The 27,987-nt window shown below is 37.9% G+C and overlaps 2 protein-coding genes across 7 annotated transcripts in view; one reads left to right on the top strand and one right to left on the bottom strand.

Annotated features, from left to right (window-relative positions):
- Positions 1–11,582, bottom strand: part of FIG4 (FIG4 phosphoinositide 5-phosphatase) — a 50,681-nt gene extending 39,099 nt beyond the window's left edge. Inside the window, exons 1-3 of the mRNA XM_058021394.1 lie at positions 11,417–11,582; positions 1,171–1,269; positions 835–958 (exon numbers count right to left, since the gene is read on the bottom strand). Coding sequence (XP_057877377.1) covers positions 835–958; positions 1,171–1,269; positions 11,417–11,485 — 292 coding nt within the window. The 5' untranslated portion in view covers positions 11,486–11,582. The remainder of the gene's footprint in view (positions 1–834; positions 959–1,170; positions 1,270–11,416) is intronic.
- A 188-nt stretch (positions 11,583–11,770) lies between these two features.
- The window catches only part of AK9 (adenylate kinase 9), a 59,124-nt gene continuing 42,907 nt past the window's right edge, over positions 11,771–27,987 (top strand). For 2 of the 6 annotated variants that reach the window (XM_058021392.1, XM_058021393.1), the window contains exons 1-10: positions 11,771–11,823; positions 13,130–13,253; positions 15,652–15,715; positions 18,058–18,110; positions 18,195–18,291; positions 20,965–21,077; positions 22,742–22,960; positions 23,645–23,770; positions 25,872–25,946; positions 27,729–27,830. In XM_058021392.1, coding sequence (XP_057877375.1) covers positions 13,137–13,253; positions 15,652–15,715; positions 18,058–18,110; positions 18,195–18,291; positions 20,965–21,077; positions 22,742–22,960; positions 23,645–23,770; positions 25,872–25,946; positions 27,729–27,830 — 966 coding nt within the window. In that variant the 5' untranslated portion in view covers positions 11,771–11,823; positions 13,130–13,136. Of the gene's footprint in view, positions 11,824–12,013; positions 12,922–13,123; positions 13,254–15,651; positions 15,716–18,057; positions 18,111–18,194; positions 18,292–20,964; positions 21,078–22,741; positions 22,961–23,644; positions 23,771–25,871; positions 25,947–27,728; positions 27,831–27,987 lie in introns of those variants that run through there. The other 4 variants (XM_058021387.1, XM_058021390.1, XM_058021391.1 and 1 more) reach the window with 3 other exon arrangements.

Raw genomic sequence — 27,987 nt, forward strand, 5'->3', positions numbered from 1 at the left:
TTGGATTAGAATAGTATTTTATTATGTTTTGATTGCAAAATTTGGAAGCATCCTTTAAAGTAATTGCATTCTCCACTTTCTCTGCAGCTTTGGCTTTAGATATCCAGGTATATATTGACTCTAATAAACCATAAAGTATTCTTGAGGGCTGTCACAGCACATATTAACATTTATTTTAGAAACATCAGCCATCAATGTACTGACCACAGTATCAGACATTAGGCAGGAAAGTAGTGACTTTCAGATGAAGTTAGAAGTTATTAAATCCTTGAAGCAATGCTTGAGGATTATGGACAGCTGAGCAGCATTTTAAAATTCAGCTGACATACCAGTCAGTTATACTTGTTTAAACATGAAAAAGAAATCTTTAAATATGTCACTGCAAAAAGTTAACCAAACTGAAATGTTATCTTTCTGAATAGTGTGTGATAAAGTAATATAGCCTAATAAAGAATGTTGACTTTCATTTTCTTTTTAAAAAGCATTCTGTGAGATCTGGAATTCAGGAGCCAGGTTCCACATGACTTGTATTCTAAGATCAGCTGAGTTTGGTAAGATCTTCAACCAAGTTTCTAGAGTTTGGCTATTTCCTAGATCTGTCCCTTAGTGACAAAGAAAAGAGTAATTACAGCACAACTTTCAGTCCTGTACTGACCACCTGTTTTCAAAAAATACACAGAAACGTACTTATCTTTGAGCACAACAGATTTCTAAATCCTCTTTAGTTTCATAAATAAATAAAATCAGGGGAGATAGAAAGATATACAACATGACGCAATAAGCCTCACCTCCCAGGAAAACAAAAGCTTTTATAAAATCAATTAAAACACTCACCTACTATACCAAAAGCAGACACAGCTCGAGATAACCCAGAAGAGCCCTTCTGCCCCATCTTGGTTCTGTTCCCCAGGTCTAAACGACCCAGAAGTTCCCTCACCTCTTGTTGTGTATAAACATGCTTTAAAAGAAAAAGTCACAGAAGTTACTGTTTTGTAGCTAAATGTTATTTCATGTCAGAGAACAAAAAAATTTGCTTAATCGGTGAAATATACAATAAACCAAAGGCCTGCTCTACGTTCTTTGTTTCCTATTTCAGGGCTTCCAACAAGCAACCAGTATTATTTGAAACAATGGGACAAAAGCCAAGCAACAAAATACAGAGGCACTTACCTTATCATCAATCACAACCAAATCCTTTGGTTCAGTGCGATCTATTTTCAAAACGCGGTATTTGGTTTCTGCAGGATTACTTCCAACCAGAAAATACCTCTACACAAAAGAAAACCAAGAAGACAAATCAGAATATCATACAAGATAAAGCAACAAAACCCAGTGTAACTTAAGACATCAGCACTGCCGTTTACATTCTGCCTAGACTAAATCCACTACTACTAACATCAAATATGCAATATTCCATATGGACTATTAATAAACTGTTTTAGACACCAGTATCTTAGGAGGTATATTTGTATACAAGCAACCTCTACAACTTAAAAGACCTCTTTCTCTCCTTTTTACAAACAGGAAAAAAAATTAAAATCAAAGGTTAAACCCTGTTTAGAGAAGATAAACTGTAACTTACACCAGGTACTGTCCAACCCCACCCTCCCCCAGCCATTACTGTGTTTTCACTTGCTCTGTAACATTTAGCAGAAGCTTATACATGAGTTTTTCAATTTTCATGATCTAAAACTTCTGTTGCAATATTGTACTCCTTTGCTATTTCTATCAACTAGTCTTTCCTGATCCATACTAAACACTGCCAAATTGTAAGTACTTCAGTAATGCAAGTTTTCTTCTATATTTATATTTGCTATTATATTCTTCTCCACAATGTTATTCCACAAAAATAGATTTTTCTGGTTGATAATTCTACTGTTTAAAAAAAATAGCTTCAATTCACATTTAAAATATGAAAGAATAAACACAGATAAACATATAGTATGTCCATTTTTTTGTAAGGAATTTAAACTATAAATTAATTTCTACATTTAGAGGAATTAACAATAAGCACAGGTTGCAGGACTGACTTGCTAAAAGAAGCTCTCATTTTTTCTAATTCATTTAATCAGTGTGGTGCTATCACAGCAAGGTGGAACTCATTAATAATGCTCAACCTAGTAGGAAAGCATGGCAAATTCATGTGCATCTATGCAGTCAGCCTTTAACAGTCACATGGACTTAAGATGTGGGAAAAGAAATCAATAATCATATTCATATAAATCTCACCATTTCATAATTTATACCAATTAGACATTAAGAAACATCTTTACTCTCAAAATATTTAAGTTGAAAAAAGAACTTATAGACCTCTTCAGTTTCCTTGAATTCACGAAAGGATATAGACATACAGTAAGCTCTAAACAGGAAAAAAATTACTTAACTTTAAAAGTCATAAAAGGAAACACCACCAGCTTCTAGCTGCACCTTGTACACTGCCATTACTGTGGTAACTGAGTGGTAAATTTTGCTGTTTACTCCTGAATGACAGTAAGGAGGCCCCCCAAATTCATATACCATCACAATACTCCCTCACTGAAGCCTTCGAGGCAGCACTTTGGCACAGGAAAGCGTTTCCTATAGGGATTTTTTCAGGACTGATGTCCTGCAGTGCACAGCCCAGTCTCCCCAGTCTCTGCAGGGGATCCCTTCGGGCCAAGCTCTTGCTTCCCAGCAGAGAAATGACAAGGACAGTGCATGGCACCAAATGGTACAGCTCTTCTGCTGCTATCACCCACCATTAGCAAGAAACACCAAACCACCAAGACACACACTTGCTTTGACCATGCCATTATACCATCTTTTTCATATGGAGCAAAGGTGAATGGGCAGAGGGAAATATATTCATTTGTAATACTCAGATGAGAAGTTAGTATGCATTTCAGGAGTGCAGCTTCTTTATTTGCAGAAAACTGTTAGTTAATTAAAGGTAAACAATTTTAAGTATTCCATAATACTGCAGTACAGCACAGTGATGTCCCACTATGTCCAGCTCACTAAATGAGTGCAATTTCTTCCCAAAGTGACACCTGTGGTTACCAACAAGTAATACTGAATATAAACAGAAGAGCAAAACTCTAAGATGCTGGCCTAATGGCAGTTTGGACCATAGAGCACATTTAAAATTGAGACACACATGACCCACGGGGAGGGGGAGAGAGAGAGAGATGGATATAGAGTTGCAAATGCTATTTCTAAGCAAATTCAGCTGGATACTTCTCCATTATCATTTTAATTAACTAATAAAACAAAGAAGTGCTATGAGGAATGCATTACTCACATCACCTTGGCAGCTGCAATAGAGGGCTGTGCACAGCTACAGGGCCAGCATAGGTGCTGCTGCTGCTGCTGCTGCTTAGAAAATCTTAGATTACATGAGGAGTAATTGTACCTGCAGATCATGGAAGTAACCACCATAATGAATGGTACTTAACAGGCTCTCTGAAGTCATTTAAAGACTAATTTAAGGGGTTTAAGCTGGAGAGCCAGACTGTGTAATGTATTAAAGAAGGTCACTTGAGAGCAGCATCAAACCTGAGCATCAATGGACTTAGATTTCTCATTGCCTGCCTTACTTATCTTTGGCAAATGGGCATGTTACCCACTGCCATGTCAGAGGATATTCTTGTGGAAGTAATAAAGGAAACATCTGCAAAAACTTTGAATATGGGTTAGTGTTTAAAACTAGGAACCCAAAATTAGATCTCTGCTTGGGAAGTTTTCAGAACTGGCTAACAACCCCAGAATTACTTGAAAAACAGCCTGATATGCCCACTCATACTCAACCTTCAAGATCTGAAAGAAAAACAAAGATCGTATGAAAACTAATGATGCAAAAAATACACAAAAAAGACATCTCAGCATTAGCTGTTTCTGCTACCTAATTTATGCATCTAATGAATAAATCAGTCTATCTTACTGCATGACACAGAGCTCAAATAAAACAGTATCAGTGATATGTGCTGCAATTATATTTCCTATCACATGAATACTAGGAAATCATAAAGAAAAATACCAAATCAACACAACACTGAGCATGTAACAACAAATAAATTTCTATGGCTGTAATATAATTGTAAAATGATTCAAAGCTAAAATGTGCTGAAGTGTTTACAACTCTTTTGATTAACAGAAATTGTTACAATAAAAAAAGAGCAAAAGCTATGGAAACCTTTCTGGAGTATTTATCCTCATTACTTCATTCTGTTTATTACTAAGTTGAACTGAATAATTTGAAGCATTTCCCAAGTGTCTCAAACAATTCCACTCCACAGCACAGCCAGTGCATTTAGATAAACAGGCAACCTTGACCAACAAAGTACTTTTTCCAGAGAACAGAAGTGCAGCAGAAACTGCCAGCTCCCTCACCCTGCTCTGGCCAGATCCCTCCAACCACACCTGAGGTGACCCATGCTGCTTCCAGGTTTACTGTGCCCCTGGCCTTTGCTGAAATTTGTTAACAAGCACACTTTACCAACTATGGCAACGCACCAGGCAGCTACAAGAGCTGGACTGCAGCTTAATTTATTGCACAATTATCACTAAGCAACCACAAGATAGAACAGCATTAGTCATTTCCACCTGGGACTGAGTTTTAACCAAAGCAATCTAATTGAAAGGCTTTACACCATCTTTTATCAATCTTTTGATTCAGCCAAAGCAAGCAAAACAGCTTCTTCTAAAAGGAGTCGAAACAAAATAAAAACACTTACTGAAATTTGTTGGTTTTTAATGGCAGGGTAATAGTTCTGAAATCAAACATTCTGCTTATTTTTTTTTCTGTAAGATTACTTCTTTGAAATCTGAGTCTATAACTATGATTTACTTCTTTGTATAGACTAATTATGACTAAGAAATGCTAGCACAGCAAAAAACTTTTTCAATCCTCAGTTAAAAAGCTACAAAGACCTTAATCCACAGAGGGAAAAAGTGCAAAAATACACTACAAGTTGAAAAATAGGCAGTGCACTAATACAGTTAATTTTCAAATCTTCATAAAGCATTAAGAAAACAGTTATGATTTTAGACAAAAAGCTTGCAAATGATAGCTGTTGAGACCATGGATGTGTCCAAAAACACAAAGCCCAGAGAGAAGCAGGTTCACCATGCCATCTTCCAGATCCCTACACAGCTGCTCTCTCACTCCCCCTCCTCAACAGGACAGGCACAGAAGATAAGATGGAAAAGGTGATGGGTCAGGACAGAAAGATGGCCCCTAACATTTACCATTACAGGCAAAACAAACTTGACCTGGGGAAAAGGTACGTAATTTACTGACAGTTAAAATAGAATCATAGTATAATTACACCTCAATGTAAAAACTCCACTCTGCTCCTTCTTTCTACAGGACCTAGAGTAATTCTGGAAGTGTCTGTCTTTCATCTCTCATAGAAACTGGCAGAATGACACGAAGAAAGGAAGACATGATAAGGCACAAAGAGTGGTACCTGGAAAAGCAAAGCCATCTGCTTCCCTTAATCTGTTGAAACTCTTCAAAAGAAGATCCTTCAACAGGAGAAATTTTAAGAACACATGTTGCCAAGCACCACTCCCTGGTCATGTAGGAATGAGTGCCCATTCTGCATTGTATAAGCCACAGAACTCCATTAATCCCTTTTGTGCCAAGGCAACCAAAGCTTTTTGCTTCCAAACGTGACTTTTCTCTTGCTACTCCATTGAAGGATTCCTCCAGATTCTCCCTTCTAATTCTAAATTAAATCTATTAATTATCTATCTAAACATTTTTCTTTAGCCAAATACCTATTTGCTCTTTAGCATCTCTTCTGCTGGAATGCTTTCAGGAAAATAAGTAACTGGATGCCTTTCCAGCACACACTTCAATAGACTAAAGAAGTCTTGCTGTCCCTTTACTCCTCTCAAGACATTGCTAGCATGAATGTCACCTCACTGGACCATCAATGGACCTATACCTGCGTGAATTCTTGTTTCTTAGATGAAAATGGACTGTAAATCTGTACAATATACCATACAAGATTTTATTCTAGAGATACATTAGTATTTTTCATTAATGACCATATCACAAATAACCACATCTCTCTTTTTCAGAGCTGTAGTTCAGCAGCAGCTCAACCCTCTCGCTCCTTCAGATAAAACACCCAGATCCTCCTTCTCCTCTACTGCTTCTGAATTGATAAACTCTCAGTAAACTTTCATTGGTGTGTAATCTACTGTAAGGTGCATGAACTTTTATAGCAGACCATTATACTTCAAATTATTCCTTTTATCTGCTCCTGAGGATCATCACCATAATTTCTTGCTTTATTGTGCTCTGATTATCCTAATTATTTACAATACCTTAAAAGACTAATCTGATCTGGTCCCTGTTTTGAGCTAATAACATTAATGAAAATGCTTAAGTACATCAGTCCTAAAAACATTACTTGAAAAAAAATCATCTCTATCAGATGATTCCTCATTCACTCCACACTAATTTATCTACTAATTTCTCTTCTAAGCTTCTTCCTTCCATAGCAGAGATTTTCCTTGTGGCACTGCATCTCAATAGAGGATTTGATTTAAATACATAAGGTTATCTAATTTTTAGATTAAAATGTGCAATACAACCAGGTTAATCTGACAGCATCTTCCTAAGTCTAGGCTGTGTTTTGTGTCATTTGCCTGAATTTGCAATTACTTTCCTATATGCAGGACTTCAGAATGGATTAAATATTCCATTTGTCATATTCCAGTCACAGCACTATCCTTGACATGAGCAACTTGAAAATATTCAGAGTAATTTCACCGGTTAGTATATTTATTTTTACCTCAACACTGATTGATCCCTTCTTCATAAGCTTATTCTTGTTACTCACTTTCTCTTCACCCCTTGTCCAGTACATTCATACTCAAAGTAAATTTCTACTTTAAACAGAGGATAATATTTATTTAGTTTTTAGGGCCATAACAAGCTCAGTTTTAGAAATAAAAATCTGTAACAGAATGTGCCTATTTTTATTCATCCTTTCTTACATTAAAATAAATACCTTTATTTTCCCATAAAATCATTACCTTTAAATACACCAATTTGTGATCATTTATTCACAAGCCTACCATCCAGAAAGGTGGATTCATACCAAAACCAAATCTGTATGTGTATCTCTCTCCTGTTGCTCTAGTTATCATATGACACCCAGAACAACACAGAACAAAAGAAATAAAATCCATGTTGCCAGAACTTAGGCAGCCATTTGTAGGTACATCGTTCACAACAAGTGGGATGCATTCACTTTTGAACTTTAGTTTTGCTCTGCCTGAAAACATATCCTTCAAAATACCCTTAAAAACCTGTGGTGCTCTCATCACTGCTATGCCACCAGCTATCTGCCCTGTTCATAAATGCTCTCAGAGCCCACATACATCTGTAGATCAAGTTTCCCTATTTTATAGCCATAAATCCAGCAGTATGGCAAGACAGTTAAGTGTCAAGATAGAAAGAAACTTCTTGAGTTGCCCAAAATTCCTCCTCTCATCCCAATTCCATGCTCTGCTCTGCCACATCACCACCACTCCTGGAACGCCAATACAGGGGAATAGGAGAGTCAGCTGAAAGGAGCTGTCTTCTGCTAGTGAAACTGTTCCAGAGAGAGCACATTTCACAGCCACCTCCAGATAGAAAATTATGATAGCTAATGGCTGCCCAGAAGGTTGTTTGCTACTTTCAACATTTTTTGAATGTGTCAGATACCCATCTATATAAATCAGTGCACTTCATAATTCAGTAAAAATTCTATAGGTTTTTCTGTGAAATCATATTCCATATTGAAGTTTCTCCAAATTGACCACAGTCAACTTCAACATTAAATATGCAACTCCTGGAGTTTTTAATACAAAAATCTTTATACTGTTACTATTAGAATAAAAAACATCTAAAATTAAACAAATGCCCATAGTTTTCTCTGGTGAATAAAGGGCAGAAATACCTACAGGTAATTATGCCAGTCACTTTACTTAATAAGCTTGTGCAAGTCATTTGGATATTGTGGAGATGAAGACTGTAAAAAACCTGACTAGAATAAAATACTATTAATTAAGCCTCATAATACCCTGAAAGATAGGCAAGTGATATGACTTTATAGAGACAACACAAATTGTCTTGTTCAATGTCACATTGCCTCAGGGGAAGGATAATTTCATTGAACTAACCTACAGCTTTCAGGTGGGCTTCATCTGGGGAAAACACAAAAGTTCCATTTTCTCCTGAAGAGGAGAGGAAAATGTCTTTTGTTTTTTATTAGTCATAGAGCTCAAATATCTTTAGTGCCCTCTGGTGTGCATTTCAGTGATCAATATTTGTATAAAAGGAAAGATAATTGGCATTGATCTGAATAAAACCTTCAGTTCATCTTTCTGACTACTTCTAAACAAGCTTTCAACTTCCTAGGACAAGCAGGAGCTCCAGTTAACACCTTCATGGCATTTATTGACCCAAAGCATCAGCTGGAAAGGTAGGTTTCAGCAACTACCCTAAATATAAACATTAATAGAAAATATAGAATTTTGTTCTCTGTTAATTCAATTGATGCCATGAATTCAGTTCTCCTCACCTCTTGCAGTCTCTCATTTACTCCAACAACACCACCAGAGCAGAGCCTATCTTCTTTGACTTTACTAATACTATTGTATTTTATCTAAAAAGAAACCCAAATAAAGAAAACCTCTGTAAACCATTTCCACTTTTTCCACTTCCTAATCCATTTCATCTCTTCCTTTAACACAGGGATTTTACAGGAATAAGCTCAATGACCAGAATAAAAATCATTGTTTCTCCCACTGCTGACAACTTAAATAATTCCTTCTTTGCAGCAGAAATCTTAGGATATAGTCTCAGGTTAGCCTGTATCTGACACAACTCCAAATCCCACATGCTGGATCTAGCAAGTCTATGGCCTTAGGGAAACCAGAAAAGCACCTGAAACAGGAGAAAGCTGTTCATTCTTATTTTTGGATGATGCTTATGCTGTACAAGTGACTGTCACAGCTGGCAACTCCATGATTGTGAGATCTTATGCAAAGGAGATGGCATGAGGGACACCTTGGGGAGAAGTTTGTCAGCAGCACAACATGACACTGGATGAGCTGTAACAGCGACTGATCAAACCACAAGCCCAATTTTGGCCTCCCCAGTACAAGACAGACATTGATACAGCAGAGTGATTCCAGCAGAGAGCTCTCTAGATGATCCACATGACAGAGCACAGGGTGTGCTGAGAGAACTGGGTTTAGGTTTGTTCGGCCTTCAGAAAGCTTTGGCAGCATCCTGCTGCTGTCCAAAACCATGTAACAGGAAAGTGTAGGTAAGAGATACAAACTCTTGCCAAAGGTCTGCAGAGGCTGTAAAATCAATATATTTGAAGGTATTCAAAACTTAGCTGCACACAATCCTGAGCAATATGCTTGTTGAAGCTGCTTTGAGGAGGGGGCTCAACTTGGTATTCTCTGGAAGTCCCTTCTAACACCCCTTAGTCCAGGCATTTTTTAAGTGCAGTAAGTATTTTCAAATAATCATACCAAAATGACTCCTACTGCATTTTTTCTTCTGAAAAAATCACTAGAATTTGAATATCAAACCACAAAATGCTTCAATTTGTACTTTTTAAAAGCAAGAACAAGACCTTACACAGGGAAAAAGTTCCATTTTCATTACTCATAAGAAGTTAATGAAATATCAGCTTGAAATGCCCTTGCTCAGCTGAGATATTTCAAACAGCACGTGCTCATCCACAAACCATTGCCTTTCACAGCTGATGAAAACCATCTTGCCTCCTGGAGTGATCAGGACTGCTGGACCTGCCCCTCACTGAATCTGAACAAAGCACATCATGGACAACAAACCCATCCATTCGGGCAGAGCTACCCCGGCCAGATGTAAAAGCCTGTGATCCTGAAATAACAGCATCAGCTGGAGAGGCCCAGAGAACAGCAGATAGCTGACAGAATCCAAAGCACAATATCTGCCCTGCTCACAGCACGTTGTCTCTCAGCAGCAGAGAGAAGCAGGCCAGGTACCCACACATGCCAGTCACTGGAAGCCAAATCTCAGCTAACTGAGATGTAGCATGAGTTGTGAGCCAAGAAAAACTAAAGTGAGTAATACAGGACTTGATTCAGAAATCACATTTGCCCTGTGCCCTACTCACACATAACAATAATTTAGCTGAAAATAGAAGAAAAAATAGCCTTTACCAGCCACATTGAGAAAGATAAATCAGGTAGCTTTCAAAATTCATTTAGGCCTATGTAAAAAGTAACACTTTGGAATGACTTTCTGGAGTGCAACCTTTATTTTTAAAATTTACTTGTAAAAATAACTCTGCATACTTTGATCTGTCTCTGTTTCATAGGCTGTTCAGTGGGGAATTACAACAAAAGCACAAATCTGCTTCTGACAGAAGCAAAGCTGGAAGTCAGATCACTGTTCATACTAAGATCATTCTTGCATCTGTGACATTTTGGAAAGTTTCCAAGGGGCTTCAGTGTATAAATTATCTTTCTTTTATCAGTACAGGTAACATCTGAATTTGAAACTAGGCCTAACTTGCATGTAGAGCCATGGTACATAAACCTTTTAAAAACTACCTTAAGTGAAGAAACCAACATACTACGAAACACAAAGAAATTTGATTGGGAGCTAAGGAATGGTAAATACACGTGGTATTTACACCAAGAATTGGCTTCTGACTCACACTGTGCTCATCACATGGCTAAAGCAGCAATTACCACTTCAACCTCCAATCCACTTTGCCCGTGACAAAAATACTGTGAACAACACATGCCTATAGTTTCTGCAACAGGACATAAGGAATGCTGAAAATCTTCAAGAGCTTACTTCCAGAGGTCAGACTGAACACTGTGGAAACTGTTTCACCAGTCATTCGGACAATGAGCACTGAAGCGGGTAATATACAGCAAACAGGTCAGTGCAGGTAGTAACCAATTCTTAATTAAAATATTAATTCCGGACACCTTCAGCTGTCCAGTTCTAACTGGGGGGAGCCGTGTTCCCCTGGCAGTGTGACAGCAGCCCCAGGACACAACAAGCAGGGGCCCAACCCTCGTTCCCCCTCGGCAGCGCTCGCACCGCAGGGCCCTGCGCTGTCCGGCCCCTCAGAGGCCACTGCTCCGCTACAGGCACGAGGCGGAGACACAGCGAAAACAAGAACTTTAAAACCTTATTCTTCTCAGTTCTTGGGATGCTTTGAGTGTGTGACCAAAAAGAACCAGATCCCAACACACGAAGAGAAAGGTAAGGGGTAGTTTTTGACAAGCTGCAACCCAGCCGAGGCAGCAGCTCCGAGCAGGGCCGAGCTAACACGCTGGGGGGGCGGGACATCCCCCCGCGCTGTGCGGCGGCCGCAGCCCCGGGACCTGCGGCGGCGGCAGGGGGGACGCTACTTACAGCCCTGGTCTCGTACAGCACCAGCTTCTGCACGGAGCTGATCAGGGGGGCGGCGGCCGCCACCGGCATGGTGGGGGCGAGAGCGGCGGGGGCCGCCCGGGAACACGCCGGGAACAGCCGGAGCCGGGGGAGGAACGCTCCGGGCTGAGCGGGGAACCACCGCCGGCACCGAGCGAACCCGGAAGTGCCGGCACGCCAATGCGCAGGCGCGCCCACAGGGGGCCGCGAGAGCGCGCCTGCGTCGCGGAGCCGCGTCACGCGGAGCCGCGTCACGCGGAGCCTCTCGGCAACGCCGGCTCCGGGCGCGGCGGCTGCGGCGGCAGCGGCGGGGCACCGGGGCAGGCGAGGCGGCAGCGGCGGTACTGCATCCGCACTCGCTGCTCCCGCCGGGAACCGCTCCCCGCGGGGTGAGCACGGTCAGCACCAGGAACAGCTCCGCAGCCCCGCCCACGCCCCGTGTGGGGCGGGGCCTCTGCCGCTCCCTCCCGCAGGGGGCGGGGCGCGACCGTTGCCCGGGCAACGGGGGCGCGCAGGGCGGTGGCGGCAGCGGGGGCGCGCACGACGGGGCTCCCACCGGGAAGGGGGCTCCTACCGGGACATGGTCCTGGGTGTGCGTAGAAGGGTGTGGGTGTGGGGGTGTGGGTGTGTGTGTGTCTGGTTTAATTCTTTGCTTTGGTTGTGGTGGATTTTGTGAATTAGGAAATTGGCCCTTGTGAAGGTTTGGGAGGGAGCGAGGCTGCTGGGCACGGCAGGTAAAGCTCGTCCAGTGAGTTTCTGTGGGGGCAATGGGGAGCTGGTTCGCATGTGTGGCTTTTTCCTTTTTTTAATATTAAAATGTTTAGTGCAAGAGCATCTGAACATTTGTGTTTGATGTTTCAAGACAAACTTTTTCAGATTCTCATGCTGAAGTAGAGTTTTTTAGTTGAATTTTTAAATTTAGTTTAAAACTGACAGGAGTTGTGTTGGGCTGTGCGGGGTTGGGTGGGTGGTTGCATGTGGGTTTTGCTGGGGCTATGACTCTGAAGTGGCCCTCTAATGACTGCGGGGTTAGTTGTGACTCTTTCAAACAAACTTCAGCAAGCTCCTCAGGTTTTGGCCTCCATTTTTGTTTGAAAGGTCCATGCAAATTTTCCTCCAGCTTATCTTAATTAGTAATTTGTTTAGGTTTTAATTTGTTGGGCAGCACTGGACTTGCTACTGCCTGCATTCCTGGAAGAGCTGGGATTTGTGAAGAGGATGGTGGAAGAGATCAAGAGCTGTGATTTAATTCTGCAGAGCCTTATTTGTGTACCTGCCTGTGTGAACACAGAGAGCAGTTCCACTGACCATGGGAGGGCCCTTCTGTGTCTGATGCACAAACCCAAAGGTCTTGGCAGGCCCATGGCCCCTTTCAGGGACTAGAGAGAAGTCACAATTGTGTGGTAATTGGAGCAGGAAATTAAAATCAACAAAAACCTAAAAAAGAGCAACAGCCAATATGAGACTCATGAAGAAGTCATCAACAGGTTGTTCCAACAGTGCTTTCTTTTTCATAAATGGATTTTCTCTCATTTGATGGGTGCATTGTGTGTGTTCTATAAATGCTTTTTCTTATAAAAGCTTTCTCTTTTACAAATCCATTTAACTTGTAATTCACTTCCATTTTAAGGCCATTGTACGCACATGTAACTACTGTACTTTATTACAAATTCTTTTTTTTCCTTCTAGCCTTAGAAAACACATGGCTTCACAAGAGGAAAAACAAGCTCAGCCCTTGACAGACATCTTTGATGAAGATGAAGCTGAAAGATGTTTTCTGTTGTCCAAGCCCACTTGCTTTATTGTCTTTGGAAAGCCAGTAAGATATCTGATAGATGTGTTTTTGTCAGATATTCTGCTCACAATTTTACTTTTCCCTTCAAAACATTAGTTTACCAGTACTACCAAAAGAGTCAAATACCTGCTTTTTGGATTTTGCCACTCTTCAAATCCCGCAGAGGATGGTAAAAATTTAGGTCTTATTAAATGAGACCAGTTTTTGCCTTCAGTCAATTGTGATTAAAAATGTTATTACTGTACTTAAAAGTTACTCATTGCTCAAAACGTTTCTTCTCTTTTGACATTGGTAAAATGGATTGGTTTTATTTTTGTGGTGGTTTAACCCCAGCCAGCAAGTAAACCCCACACAGCCTTTTGCTCGCTCACTCACCCTGGTGGGGTGGGACAGAGAATCAGAAAGGTAAAAGGGATAAAATACATGGGTTGGCAAAAGCCATGCACATGAGCAAATCAAAATAAGGAATTAATTCACCATTTCCTAGGGGCAGGCAGATGTTCAGCCATCCCCAGGAACAAGGGCTGCATCATGTTTTGTGGTGACTTGGGAAGACAAATGATATCACTCCAAAAGTACTTCCCTTTCCTTCTCTTTCCCAGCTTTATATGCTGAGCATGACACCATGTGCTTTGGAATATCCTTGAGTGTCAGTCAGACAGTGTCATCTGTCCCAGCTGTGTTCCCTCCCAGCTTCCATCCACCCTCATTTTCCTCACCAGCAGAGCAGGATGGAAAGCAGGAAAGGCCATGGCTCTGTTTAAGCCCTGCTCAGCACTAACAGAAACACCTCTGTATTAGCAACACTTCCTTTCAGCACAAATCCAAAACACTAGCTACTGTGAAGAAAGTTAACTCTACCCCAGCCAAAACCAGAACAATGCTATTAAAATGTTTTATTTTTTTAATAAACTTGATATATTAGAGACATAAATTGGTGTAAAGTAGCCTTCAGGGTAATGTACTGACTTACAGGCATGCAATGAGATATTACAGATCTTAATATTAAAACTTTGACCAAATTCTATCCTATATATTTGGAAACATTCAAAATCCACCAAGGTGTCCTGATAAAAGGATCTGTACTACCTTTTAACTATAATTCAAGGTCTGTCTTTTTCTCAACTAATTTGTGGCCTCCTTAACTTAGAAACATTTGGCGTTTTGTAAGCCTAAACATTTCAGATTTCTTTTTTTTTCCCAAATGTGAGTTTATATTATTGCCTCAGTTTGCTGAAGAGAGTTCTTTTTTTTGTTACAAGTTTGCCTTATAATGTGTCTTATGCACTTGTAAGAGTGCACTCAGCTCAACAGAAAACTACAGTGAACTAACTCATCTGGTTTTGAATGAACATCAAAATTTTAACCTTGCATGACAGAGGTAACTTTATGTTTCATAGACCAAAATACCATAAAATGCTCATTGAAGGACAGTACAAAAATTTCACATATTCTCAACCAGTGCCTTCATTAGATGCTTGACATCAATATAACAAGGTATTAAAATTGTATAGACCTTACCAGGAAAGCAGGGAATGAAATAGTTTATTTTTATGATAATATTTTTTATATATCTGACTGATGTGCAGAGTACCTATCCTACTTGAGATATATCTTTAAAATTAAAACCACAGTGCCATTAAAGCAAAGCCAAATACATATATTCTCATCACACCTGTAAGGCGTAAGGTATGAGTAGGCTGGAGTGTTCGTTGATACACTCTTAACTGAGAATGTAATTTATTTGTTGGGTTTTGCTATTTTTTATCACAAAATTTATCAAGGACAAATAAACTGTCAAAACAGGTCTTCTTATGTGCTCTTCTAAAAAAAGGGCACAATCCAAAGGGTTGAAGATGATGGGTTTTGCAAAATCCCATTCAGTTAATCACTCTTGGAAGCCTTGTAGCTCTCAGTTATGTCGGTTTTCCTCTGTATTCATGTAAATAATAAAAATTTTGTCAGTATCTAACCAGATTTGTGGACTAACAAGGGCAATTTTTAAGCATTTGTTGTTTTAGTAAAAAAATATTATCCCATTGTATCCTTCTCAGAAAGGGTTGAGTAGCTTTCCATCATAATTTGCATTGAGGCTGAAGATAATACATCTTAGTCCTAAGGAATTCCTCATAGGAATTTGTGGTCAAATCATAGCTGAGTTTTAGACAGAGTACTCAGAAACAAACTCAGTATAATGACTTTGGAGATAATAAGCTACAAGTAGCAGCATATTAGCAATGCTAGGCAATATGAAGTAGAGGATGATATTAAAAAGAGTGTTTTGTGTTTGCCCAATGCATAACTCAGAGGCCCTAATCGCAATGGTAGATTTTCATTGCTTTTATCATGTGAAAATATATTCTTCATTGTCTTATATGTTTGGTTTTGTTCCTTCTTTTAAAAGTGTATTTTTCATTTTAAGGGTTCTGGAAAGAAAACATTGGCTAGCAAACTAGCACAGAGATGGAACTGCATTTTCATAGAAGGTAAACACGTGCTATATTTGGAACATTGCTTTGGCTCCACAATAGCTTTTGGGTTAGAATACCCTCACTGTTCCCTGTAATTCAAAGGACATGTTTCTGATTGCAGCAAACACTTCTGATAAGACCAAGTAATCATTTTACCAGAAATAAAATTACTGTTCACAGTCTTTCAGTTATTGAAAGGCTTAGAAAAATCACTGTGTTTTGTTTTTTTTAATCATAAATTCTATTCCCAGTCCTGTAAGGGGGTTCCTGTGACCCCTTTTGTTCACATGGAGGCAACTTATTCAACTCCATAGAGTACAGACATTTTCCAGGAGCAGACCATGAAAAAATAGGAGGCTCTTTCCTTTCTTTTTGTGCAGTGTCCAATACAAGGGGATAGACTCCAGGAAACAGTTATTTATCAAATGAAGTGCCTTTACTTTTGAAGATTAAGAATTGTAACATGGTAAAAATCACTTTTAATGAAGTGCTTTTTTGACTGAGGTATATATAGAATTTTTATGTCATAGTATTGTATAGCAAGAAAAAAAAATTAATACCTGGTCCAAAACATAGATCAGGCCAAAATCAGAAGGCACTTCTTCTTAAGGAATGTACTTCTTAAGGAATGTACTTAAGCCAGTCCACTCTGTTTGAATGTATTTAAATCAGTACTGACAAATGTTCATCAAATTTGTTTTAAAAGATTTCTAGACAGTCTATCTCTGTAACACTCTCTTTGCCATTAGAAAGTTTTTCTTAGCAACCAATCTAAATCTCAGTTACTGTGCTTTTAAGCCTTATTTCTGATTCAGGGAATTACTCTTCTCTTATATTGTTCATGATATTTCTTTTAATCTTCTTTTAGCTAGTGAACGCACACATGTGTACACACTTACTGTTACTTATGCTAGTAAATTTTTTTCATTTTCTACATCAAAAAAGGAAGAAACAAATAAATTCAGCATACATAAACATGAATAATTTCATTCAGAAAGGACCTCCAGAGGTGACTGAGTCAAACATTCCTCTCAAAGCGGGGTGAGCTAGAAAGGGCAGCTCAGTTCAATCTGGACTATCTCCAAGGATGGAGACTCCACCTCCTCCCAGAGAAACACTTTGCAATGTTTGACGGCCTTCTTGATGAAAAGTTGCTTCCTATTTACCCTATTTGAACTTATCATGTTCCTATTGGTGTCTGTTTCCTCCTGTCCTAACTGTGCTCTGTGGTGACCATGGGTGTGTCTTTGTGACCTCCCAATAAGTAGTTTTAGATAGCAGTAAGAGCTGTATGGTTTCCTCCAGGCTGGACAAGGTCAGTTCTTTTGGCCCCTCCTAGGCTGTTCATTCTTCTGATGGCTTTGGTGTCCTTCACCGAATTTACTCCGTAGTATCAACATCTGTCCTGTGCTGAGTTAAAAATAAACCGACAGAAAATTATTGGATAGGAAAGGTGTTTGCAATCTTATTAATGATACAATACTTTCTAGTCATTTATCCAGTGAATTGGTCAATACTCATAAATAAAACAGGGCCAGGGTGCACACAGATTGCTGATTTTCAGTTGCCTGTATTGTTAATTAGTACACTCCCTGTCTCAGTTTTGGCCCACGGCAAATATTGTACTCCTGAACGTCTACCCATAGTATGAAAGGTAGGATGTGCAACCTAGTAGGAGCAGTTGGAAAACAGCCACTGTGTTTTGAGAAGAAAGATTAGGGCTATATAGTCATGGGTCACCTGGCTTCAGGACCTTTCCCTGGCCTGGTTTATTAGTAATTTAAACGTAGCTATAAGAGTCATTCTTGAAAACTTCTATAAAATGTCTGATTATTTAATTCATACAGAATTGTGAAAGACTTCTAGGGTCATTCTAATATGATGTCACTATCCACAGAGACATAGGGCAGTCTTTGAATTTGATGGATGTCACTTTTCTTAAAGAAGGTGATTTTGTGTGTCTAAAGAGTTCTTCTAAATCTTGGTTTTTAAATTTAAAGAGTGATTGAACTCAAATATTCATCTCTGGAGTAAAAGACAGTAAGACTGATTGAATTTAAATAAGTAGTTCAGATAATCCTGCAAAACTGCTGTTGTGCATTTTTGTGTAGTATATACAGGTTAAATTGTAGGAAGAAACACTTACCCAGTCCTTACCATAAGGCACCAGGTTCTGGATGGGCAAAGTATAATAATGGCCCTGAGTGTAATGGCTTCTCATTCAAAATAGTCTGGGTACTTGGAGCACACAGGCATCCTCCTGTGTATGTGTATGTACGTATAAATCTGCAGGTACAAGTCTGTTTAGAAAATATTTGGTATTAATTATTTTTCTTATCTTTGATATGCTTCCTTAGCCTCAGAAGTAATTAAAACGAATATTCAACAAGGATCAGAAAATGGACTTCAGGTAAAGGTCTAATCTTCTAGTAAGTTTTGTCACATTTTTAACAAACACTTAGTATAAAAGACTATGTTTTGCATTTTACCCTAGTGTCAAAAATTGCTTTGTGAAGGACAAAGTATTCCTGAGGAACTGGTGACAGAAATGATTCTGCAAATGACTGAGTCACCAGAAGTTGCTCATTATGGTAAGTATATTTATAGCCTAAACTTCTTAGAATGTGCTACTTATATTTTTACATCCATTTTACATCTATTGGTGCTCAAATATAATTCTAGCTTTTTCTCATGCTCTTCAGGCTGTGGAATATCAATAAACTGAAAGTGTGTTTAGGGATTAATTTACCAGTATGGGAGATCAGAAAGTGTCATACTGATCCTGTGTTATGTTGATTTTGAGAAAATAATTCTCCCAAAATTGTAAGTGTTGATATGACTCTTATTTGACAATATTACCTGTTCAGGATAGGATTTAAAATACAGATATATTATTCTTCAATACTTCTATAACAACAACATAACAAAAATCCATCAGCAAAAACATTTTAAGCATTTTAAACAATGTAAAAGAAGGAAAACAGTCTACTGAAAATTCAAAGTATTATGGCTTTTTTTCCTCTTGCAGAATTGTTTATTCCCTTTGCATTTTGTCACACAAAGTAGGATGGATGAGAATAGTAATGGTAGTGGCTATAATTCTACTATTTGAGGAAAGATTTTGTTAATTGAGGGTGTCAGGACAAGTGCTGCAGATCTTGCTAGTGTCTGAATCTGCTTCCCTGATGAGGAAACAGATGTACTGCCAAGAAGAAAGGAGGTAAAAAGGAAATGTAGTTTCTTTTTCTTGTTTTGACTTTCATTTGAAATTTCCATTATAGGAGAGAGACAAGTGTAGTGCCAATGTTAGTTTCTACTGCTCTAAAAACTAGCCTGCTTTTTAAGCTTTCAGTTGCAATGGGTTTAATTTCTTTTCTAGTACATGACTCAACAGTTTTGCAAAATATACAGTCTTACCTGGTGAAGCCAGGCTTTTAAAACAGTATAAAAAAGAGAAATAGGGAAGAAATTTTTTAAAAAAGAACACAAAAAACTGCTGGAAGAGGTAGCAGCAGAAATGCCAGTCTCTTAATATGTATGTGAGGACTTTGGTAAAGGCATGAAGAGGCTTCTGTGTTATTGGAGTTCCCCTCCTTGAATCAGTCTGAAGATGTTTGTATCACAGAGGAGCGCAGAGGTCCTGGAGACTGTAAAGATGACTGTGAAGTTGAATAAAGTTTGGTTCCTGTAGCCATGACACTTTCTGCATTACACATGCCCCAAAGTAGCAAGGAATAGAATAACCAACATCCTCACTATTTTTCCTATCAACTAGAACTGACCTCCAAAACCAGTTTTTGTTTTAGTATTTCTAGTAACTTTTTCAGTCAATTCACTTTAAATTATTCATTCAAGATTTTAGAAACTGTTCTATGAAAGGTTGGGTTTTTTACCTTTGCTATCCCTTGCTTATCTTCTTCTTCCCTTGCATCTATGGATAGTAGCTTCCATAGAAGTAGGAGTCTTCCCTTCTAACACCTCTTGCAAGACTGCTGCCACATTTTTGTGCTGCCCAGACTTGCACTTAAATGTTATCACATAAAATTCTAAGCGTGCACCGTTTCTCTAAGGGAATATTCTCATTATTGGGCTAAAAACATCCACCTGATTTTTGTTTAGTCTCTCATCCTGGCCAAAATATTGATTTTGTTGCAATTCAGTAGTTCTTACTGCATGCATACAGCCATCAGCAGTTACAGTACTTTCCTAGGAACTTGAAACCACAAGCTCATCTGTGGGGCTGAGCACTGTAAAACTAGAAAAACATATTATTACCACTCTGCTTGTCATGTCGAGCCAATGTCTGTTTGCCAAATAGGACTCAGCACTGGGAATCCTGAGTGAACCGGTGCTTGCCAAATGATCCATGTGCATACCATGTGCATAGTGCCTCTGAGAGGCAGGAGAGTGGTTCAGACTCCCTTCATTAGATGGCAAAACATGTAAAGGTTGTGTAAAAAGCTTAGACTCCTAGTTTAATTGCTTTAAATCATAGACTGGCTACTCTTTGCAGTGCCTTTTATATCTAGTTTGGGTTTTTTGGGGTTTTTTTTTCGGAATGCTGAACACTCACGTTATTAAAACTATACTATAGTACATTACAACTATATTAAAGAGAAATACTATACTATACTAATCATACTTACTACTAACTGAAAAAACTCATGACTGTTTGCAGACCAATAGTCCACACAGCTTGGACCTGATAGGCTAATTAACATAAGCAATCTTCACCAGAATCCAGTTACAAAATTCCTTCAGGTAAACAATCTTCCCACACATTCCACATGTGCAAAACACCAGGAGCAGCAAGCAGAGATAAAAATCGTTTTCCTTCTGTGCTTCTCCAGGAAAAAGCCTGAGAGAGAGAATTATCTCTCTTTCTCTGTTCAGAAAATGTGAATCCCACACTTATAAAGCCTTTTAGTAGCAAAATGGGTCACTGAAAGCTTGTCACTTTTTAGGCACTAAAATGTCTGTGCTGGGTGCATAAAGCAAGTGGTCTGAGTATAGTCTTTAATGTCTACATGTTTTTAATTGAATTAACATATGTTGAGAGTACTCCATAAAGCTGAAAACAATACACTTTTTGTGTCTGTATTTCATCTGAAGCAGACATGAGTGCACAGGTTTTTTAATAGTGTTGTGTCATGTATGTGGTTTAAAATTGTACCACTACATGCATTGTTTAAAGGAGATGAGTATAAATAGCTCTGTAATTGACAAACCCTATTAAAATATGTTCAATTACATGTATTTGGCAGGTTATGTTCTCACTGGATTTCCTTCTCTCTCGGAGGAATACATGACTATTCCACAACAAATAGAGAAAATAAGGAATCTAAAATTAAAACCGGATTTCCTGATTACCATTAAGGTAATGTCATCTTCAATAACTTCCTGGTATTTTTCCTAATTATTAGTAGACTCATATGCATGCCAAATATAATATTTTCCTCTGTATACTTGAGTACAGAATTTATTGAGGAATGATAAATTCTTCTCTTTATATTGGAATAGAGGTTTGCTGGTTTGTTCCATTATAAGCATTGATGAGGTAATGAACATGTCCTAGAACTTTAGTAGCAGTTACAGGTTTTGCACCTCCACCAATTAGAAGATAGAGGTTTTTAAGAAAGAGAATCTTTGAATTACATTATTATGATGGAATTTTGGACACATGTAATTTGCCACTTGTGTAATGCAGGAAGAAACTTCTCACATATGGAAGTTAGAAAGTAGTTAGAAAATAGTTATATTTTTCAGTCACTAATTGTGAAACTGCTTAATTATTAATTCATCTTGTTTACAAATCGCAATTTCTTCATGAGCAGTGATGTGACATACTAGATATTTTATGAAATTACTCTGATATAACCAGAGAAACATAAGCCATAGTTAGTGTGGGATTTAGAGGACTTTCTCAGTGTAACTTAAAAGAATGGAGTTGCTTGCTATGTCCACATTAGTAAGCAAAACAAGGCAAGAGGGTCTCTTCAGACCTCGGGCCAGCTGCTTTGGCCAAACACTGCTAAGCTGTTAGTCAGAATGGCATGGCAGTGCCCAAACTGCCCCCAGGGAAAGGCCCAAGGCCTGTGCCACTCTCCAGATTGTGCCCAGCTGTTCACTGGGGAGGGTTCTAGATGGCCCACACTGAACTGTGCCAGACTCCATCTGAAAAAAATAACCATATGTATAGTCATGAACACACTTTCAGGCCCTTCCTCTAGCAGTGTTTTATTTATAATCAACTAGATTGGTTTTGTCTTCTACTTTGAATGTGCAGAATGAATGGGTTCTGAATAGTCAGCCTCTGGTGATGTGCTCCATTCTTCCTGGGATTTTGATTCTAGTTGGCACATCTATGTGTTTTTCCAGATGCTAAGCCTCTGGGTATGGACCAACTCTATCACTTTGCAGATTTAACTCAGTGTTTGTTTTAATCCCATACTCTTAAGACTTAATTTGCTTGAACATGCATAATGAAAGTTGGTGAATGCCTACTTCAGACCTTTTTTCTGTAGTCTCAGAAAGATCCTAAAACATCAACAAGACGTATTCTTGTCCTGCTTTTGGGGCAGATGTGATTTTTTCAGAAAGTCAGTCTTTGTTTTAATGCTATGTAGTGAGAAATCCCTCTTGTTGAGAATATGTGTTGTATAGATTCACGTGCAACAATACAAATAGAAGAGTGATACTAACTAAACCAGAAAGAAAAATTAAATTCTTGACTTCATGTAGTAACACTATGTCCTCTGGGAAAAGGACTGAAACTAAATACACATTAAAAATCCTTGCCCCAAAGTCAAAGAAATAACTTTGCTTTTGATTTCAGGGGATTTAAGCTGTTTTCACAGATATGTCAGAATTGTAACTATTTTCATTAGATCAAAAACAAAGGAAGAAGGGAGATTCTAGCTAACTGTGGCAATAATGAAATACTGTTACTCGTAGACCAGTTAATAGAAATTTTGTCTCTCCAAGAAAAAGATGTTACAGCAGTACAATAAACACAATTTCCTTTTAATTTTTCCTTGCTAGTGTCCAGATCATGAGTTACTCCAAAGAATATCAGGACAAAGGCAAAACCCTGATTCAGGGGTGATATATCAGAGGAATCAGTGGGATCCTAAAGTTGCTGACAAGCGTAAGAAAAAGAAAGATCGGGATGAAGAAGAAGAGGAAGAAGAAGAGGAAGAAGAAGAGGAAGAAGAAGAAGAAGAAGAAGAAGAGCAGGATGAAGAAGAAGAAGAAGATGAGGTAAATATTGCTAATTTCTAAACAGTGCAAAATATTACAGTGTACTTTAGACAAAGCAGAAAAAATTCTGATTTTCTAAAATATCACTGTACTATCTTATGAATTTATTTTGCTCAAAATTAATCTTAATTCCATTTCTGTCCTGCTTTAAGAGATGTGGAGTAACACTTAAATAGTAGGTTTTAGTGACAGCAAATATTGATCATTGTATAGCTTAACCTGGGCTCAGTCTTTGACTCAAAATTCACTGATCTTGTTTCCTGCCATAAGTTAGAAGTGTATCAGGAGGAGAAGGATGGCTCTACACTGCCTTTTTCTTGATCTAGACAAATTAAAAGAATTCTTAATTTTTTGTAGCAACTTTTTTATTAATATTTGCAGACCACTAACTTGTTTTCTGGTTTTGATGTTACGCTACTACAAATGGATTTTCTCTTTTTTCAGGAAGGTATTAGATTTTAATTCAGGTTAAATTTTTATAATAGGGAGCAGAGACTTACCAACCCAAGTTCTAAGTACACTGCTCTCCATTCATAGAAATAACACTTCAGAATAGGATCATGGTCAGCAGTCACTGGACTAATAGTCTTTGCAATACTCTCCAAAGCTACTTTTAAAAAATTTCAGTGAAGACAAAAATTATTTTAATACATTATTTCTGTGTCTTGAAATTTTGTTTTGCAGACTGGAAAAGGTCCACGTAAAAAAAAAGATCCTTTTTATGAACTAGTGCACAGGCCTGAAGATTTTCTTGAAAATGCAGAGAAAAGAATTGGAATATACAAGGATCTGATACGTCCTCATTTAGAAGTAAGAAAAAGCAAAGTAATATGATTATGCATGACAAAAGATTTTTAAAATATCTTGCACTGTTTTCATTGTTTTTTTAGTTTGAGATTTGTTGTATTGAGGTGGTCATGCTACAATGTTTCCCCAAATTCTGAAATTTATTCTGAAATCAGTGATGCAAAGTTGTCATCTGTAGGTGTTGTTTCTACTCTGCAGTCAAGATAAAGTAATCAGCTTTGACTTCTAAAAGTGACCCCATACCTGCCACCACAAATGCTTTCTAAATCTAGTAAGTGAAATATTTGAAGACTCCATTATTTCATCATCATTACCAGAGTCCATTCCAGAATGCAATCCCATAAATAATCTGCATCCATTGTCTTCACTCCAATAGGTTCCCTTTCTCACCTGCTTCATTGCCTGCAGATTTATATACACAGTAATTAGCCCATTAGTTTTTTTTACCACTTATTTAATTTCTGAAGCTATGACAGTTTCTTTCCCTGTTGTGTTCAGGAAAGTGGAATTACTGTATGTTTTTTATTTTGTTTTGTTGGAGTTTTTTGTTTTGGTTTTGGGGGTTTTTTGTTGTTGTTGTTGTTGTTGTTGTTGTTGTTTTTAATCTCTTAGTACAAGCAACTGCAAAATCTTCATGTTTGATGCCCACTTGACAATTACAGTTTATACCTTTGAATTTCCCTATGGATTAGTTAAACCTATAGATAAAATTGTGTAAAAGTGGTGTAATGGTCTTTGCTAGAGTAACAAACTTCTTGCTGCTGTGAAGGGGAAAACATTTAATCATTACACATTAATCTCATGTGGATTTCTTAAATTACTTTAGGATGTATACCACACTTCAACAGTTTCAACACATTCCTCTAGTTGGTAGGGTTCACTTAGGGTTCACTGGCAATGAATATATTGGTGAAGATGCTTAGTGGTCCACTAATACATTAAAAGAACACAGGGTTTTATCAATTGGCCCAGGCAGAGTTTGAGATGATTAAGTTGAAACTGAAACAAAAAGTTTATAAGGTGTGCAGTTTTCACTGATAGGAAGATAGGTAGAATGAAATTTGCAGAACACGCTTGGATGTCTTGATAAATTGTTGAGATTAAAATTACCTGAAATAAATGTGAATACTGCAGTGAGGAGAAACCTAATGAACAACTACAACATGTGAAATAATTGGCTAGACCTCAGTACTTCAGACAATCTGCCATCTTTGGGGGTTTAGTTAGTCAAAACAAAGTCAATAAATGAAATGCTATTGTTTAAACTCAAATAATATGAATGTACTAGTAAGACTGTAAGACCATTGTGTATAAGAGAAATACAAACTATTATCCTCCCTTTAGAGGAGTATTAGAAAGAATTAATTAGTTATTATCTATTTGGACCAAAGATAGAGCAGATGATTTAATTTACAGTATAGAAGACAGACTAGATGAAATGAGCCAGGAAATGAGCTCTGACCATAAATATAGTGAAGAACTGGAACAGATTACCTGCAAAGGTGTAAAGTCACCTTCAATAGGACCTCTTAGGCTTGAGGTTAGACCATCATTTTTCAGGAATGGAGTGAGTGTTCTCAGTCCTCAGAGAGAGGCATTAACAGCCAACATGGGCTAGTTTTTTAGTCTAAGACATTATTAATAGTGTGAAAATTTCAAGCAGGAAAAGTAAAATATATGGTCCAAATTTTAAAGGAATTGGGAGTTAAAACATTGGACTGTTGGCTGGCATTTCTGAGAAATGTTTTAATTGATATTGTCTTCATTTTCCAGCAAAGAATTAAGGTAGTGAGACAATCAAAAGTTGAATTCATACACAAAATATTACTGTATCTTGATATTCTTTAGCTCTCTTGCATTTGAGCTAAAATTTCTAAGCTATCTTTTGAAGCCATTGTAACTCCAGTTTTGGAATTAGCTCTGTATTTATCTGTCATCACATAAAAGTTAATCTCCAGAAGATTTTATAAACCATTAATACTATGAATCCTGATTTTGCTGAAGTGCCCAGGAGTCCAACCTTTGATCTGTAACAGGAAGAGAATGAGCCTCAGTGTCATTATCTAGTTAACTATACTCAACTGATTGGCATGTTCTTTATCAGGGATTGTTGGCTTACCAGGATTGTCGATATCTTATTGAAGTGGATGGAAGTCAGGAACTAGATCTTGTCTTGGAGGTAAGTAAACTATGCACCAGCTAAGTTAACCTTCACTAGAAAATAATTTCTCAATTCTGTGGATTGTTTTCCTGAGGGCAAAATTTTAAGTTGTGTTTAAAACCTATTCATTTACTCTTAGAAAACATGACTTTTGAAATACTTGCTTTCCTTCCTCTATTGTAAGATTCACTGCTCTGCTCCCAGACTTACATACATGTTACATGAGAATATTTTCAGGCAGGCTACAAACTTTTCTATTATGTCCATCTGATTTCAGTGCTTTTTCTGATCTGTATTAATGTAAATTAATACAGATTACTCGTTCTTCCTATTAAAAAACCTGCAATGATAAATTTTGAAGATAAATAATCTTATCCTCTGCCTCATAACTAAAAGTTGCTTCAAATCAGAACCGAGAGTATGGGGTTGAAAATTAAGTAGGAGATTATTTTTGACAAGGTAGGAAGTCAACTTCTCCTGCATTTTCTCCAGTTTGAAATAAATTGTATTATTATAATTCTCTAAGTTAATTATTTCAGTGTATGTTTAACTCTAACATGAATGGCCTTATGGGAAAAATAAGCAGTCATTTTGCAACATTGGAACATACAATTTCCTCATTTATGATCTGTTTGTGAATGTTGCAACACAAAACTTATATTAAATGCAGTCAAGTTATGTTATGATTCCAACCATTTTACCTACAAGTAAGGCAAAGGCCTATAATAAAACTAGCCCAAACATGACAGAATTTGCTTTTTCATTTCAGGAATATTTGCATTCAATCAATATTACATTCAGGAAACTATTCAAATAAATATCATCTCAGTCTCATTGGTAGACAGTGGTATACATACATTTCAAAATAAACTACCCAGAGTTGTATTGCTTCTGAATGTGCCTAGTCTGATTTCCCAAAGAGATTTGCCTCTTTTTCCAATTGGAGCTGCTCTGAGTGCTTGCCCTGCCTTGGGGGAACCTTCACAGTCTTGTCCTTTAGTAGGCTTGGGATTCACAGTGTAATGAGGAGACAGAAAAGCTGTGATTTGGCCTTTTGCACTGCCTGTATCTACCAAATAGCTTCTTAAAATTCAGCTCAATAACTAGCATGAGTCTGAGTTAATAACCGGGCCTTGGTTTTTACATAGCCGTTATATAAATAATAAGTTACAATTTTAAATAGATTTTTTGGGCCCTTCTGAAGACAAAAGCAGTTCTGATTTATCATTGTTGCTGCTAGAAATGAAGGGATGGGACTATTTTCAAGCTAAGAACAATTTATTGCTCAGATAAACATCGATTTTAGAGGAGCAAGCATTCGGCCATAGCCCAAGAGTAGTCACAAGTTTCTTTGTTACAAGGCAATATATAATTTTTGAACCAATAGACAGTTGCCACAGGATTTATGTTGCTTTTTTAACCTATCACCTTCACTTACTTCTACTGCACTGTGGATACTTGTATCCAATGGACTTCTAACTCACAGGCACACATATTATATATGTGTGCTTCTATTATAACTTCTAAACTCTTAGCTTACTCTGTACAACCACACCCTTACATTATAAACCCTTCACCATCTTTTCAGTACAATTTCTCCCTTACTTAAGGCATATTCTCACCTACAACTATAGAAATTTAAGTTTACGATTTTTCTGCTTAATGTCTGTGTATTGTATTTTTACATCAATCTTAGCTTCTTCTAAGGCTGCAGATCAAATCCTTCAGTGTCTGTGGAAGTTTCTGTTTTTCTGATTCCCACACTGATTGGTACTAAATCAAGACTTATTTTATTTCCAGACAGTGGTAAGCCGACTTGAGTCTATGGAAGTTCAAAATGCAGCTCCTGTAATCAGACTCCAAAGTGAACTAGAAGAAGAAACAGTGGATGGAAAGCAGGGCGTAGGTGTTCTTTTCTGAAGTGTGACTGACTGTAATAACTAGAATTACTTTTCTGCTGTAAGCTTATATTATAGCATCTTTGTTTCACAATAGTGAAACAGGTTGTTTTACCATACAGGAAGAGCATTTTGTAAGCATTGACCTTTCAAAAATGAGA

Source organism: Melospiza georgiana, chromosome 3 (assembly GCF_028018845.1).
Source record: "Melospiza georgiana isolate bMelGeo1 chromosome 3, bMelGeo1.pri, whole genome shotgun sequence".
Lineage (NCBI taxonomy): Eukaryota > Metazoa > Chordata > Aves > Passeriformes > Passerellidae > Melospiza > Melospiza georgiana.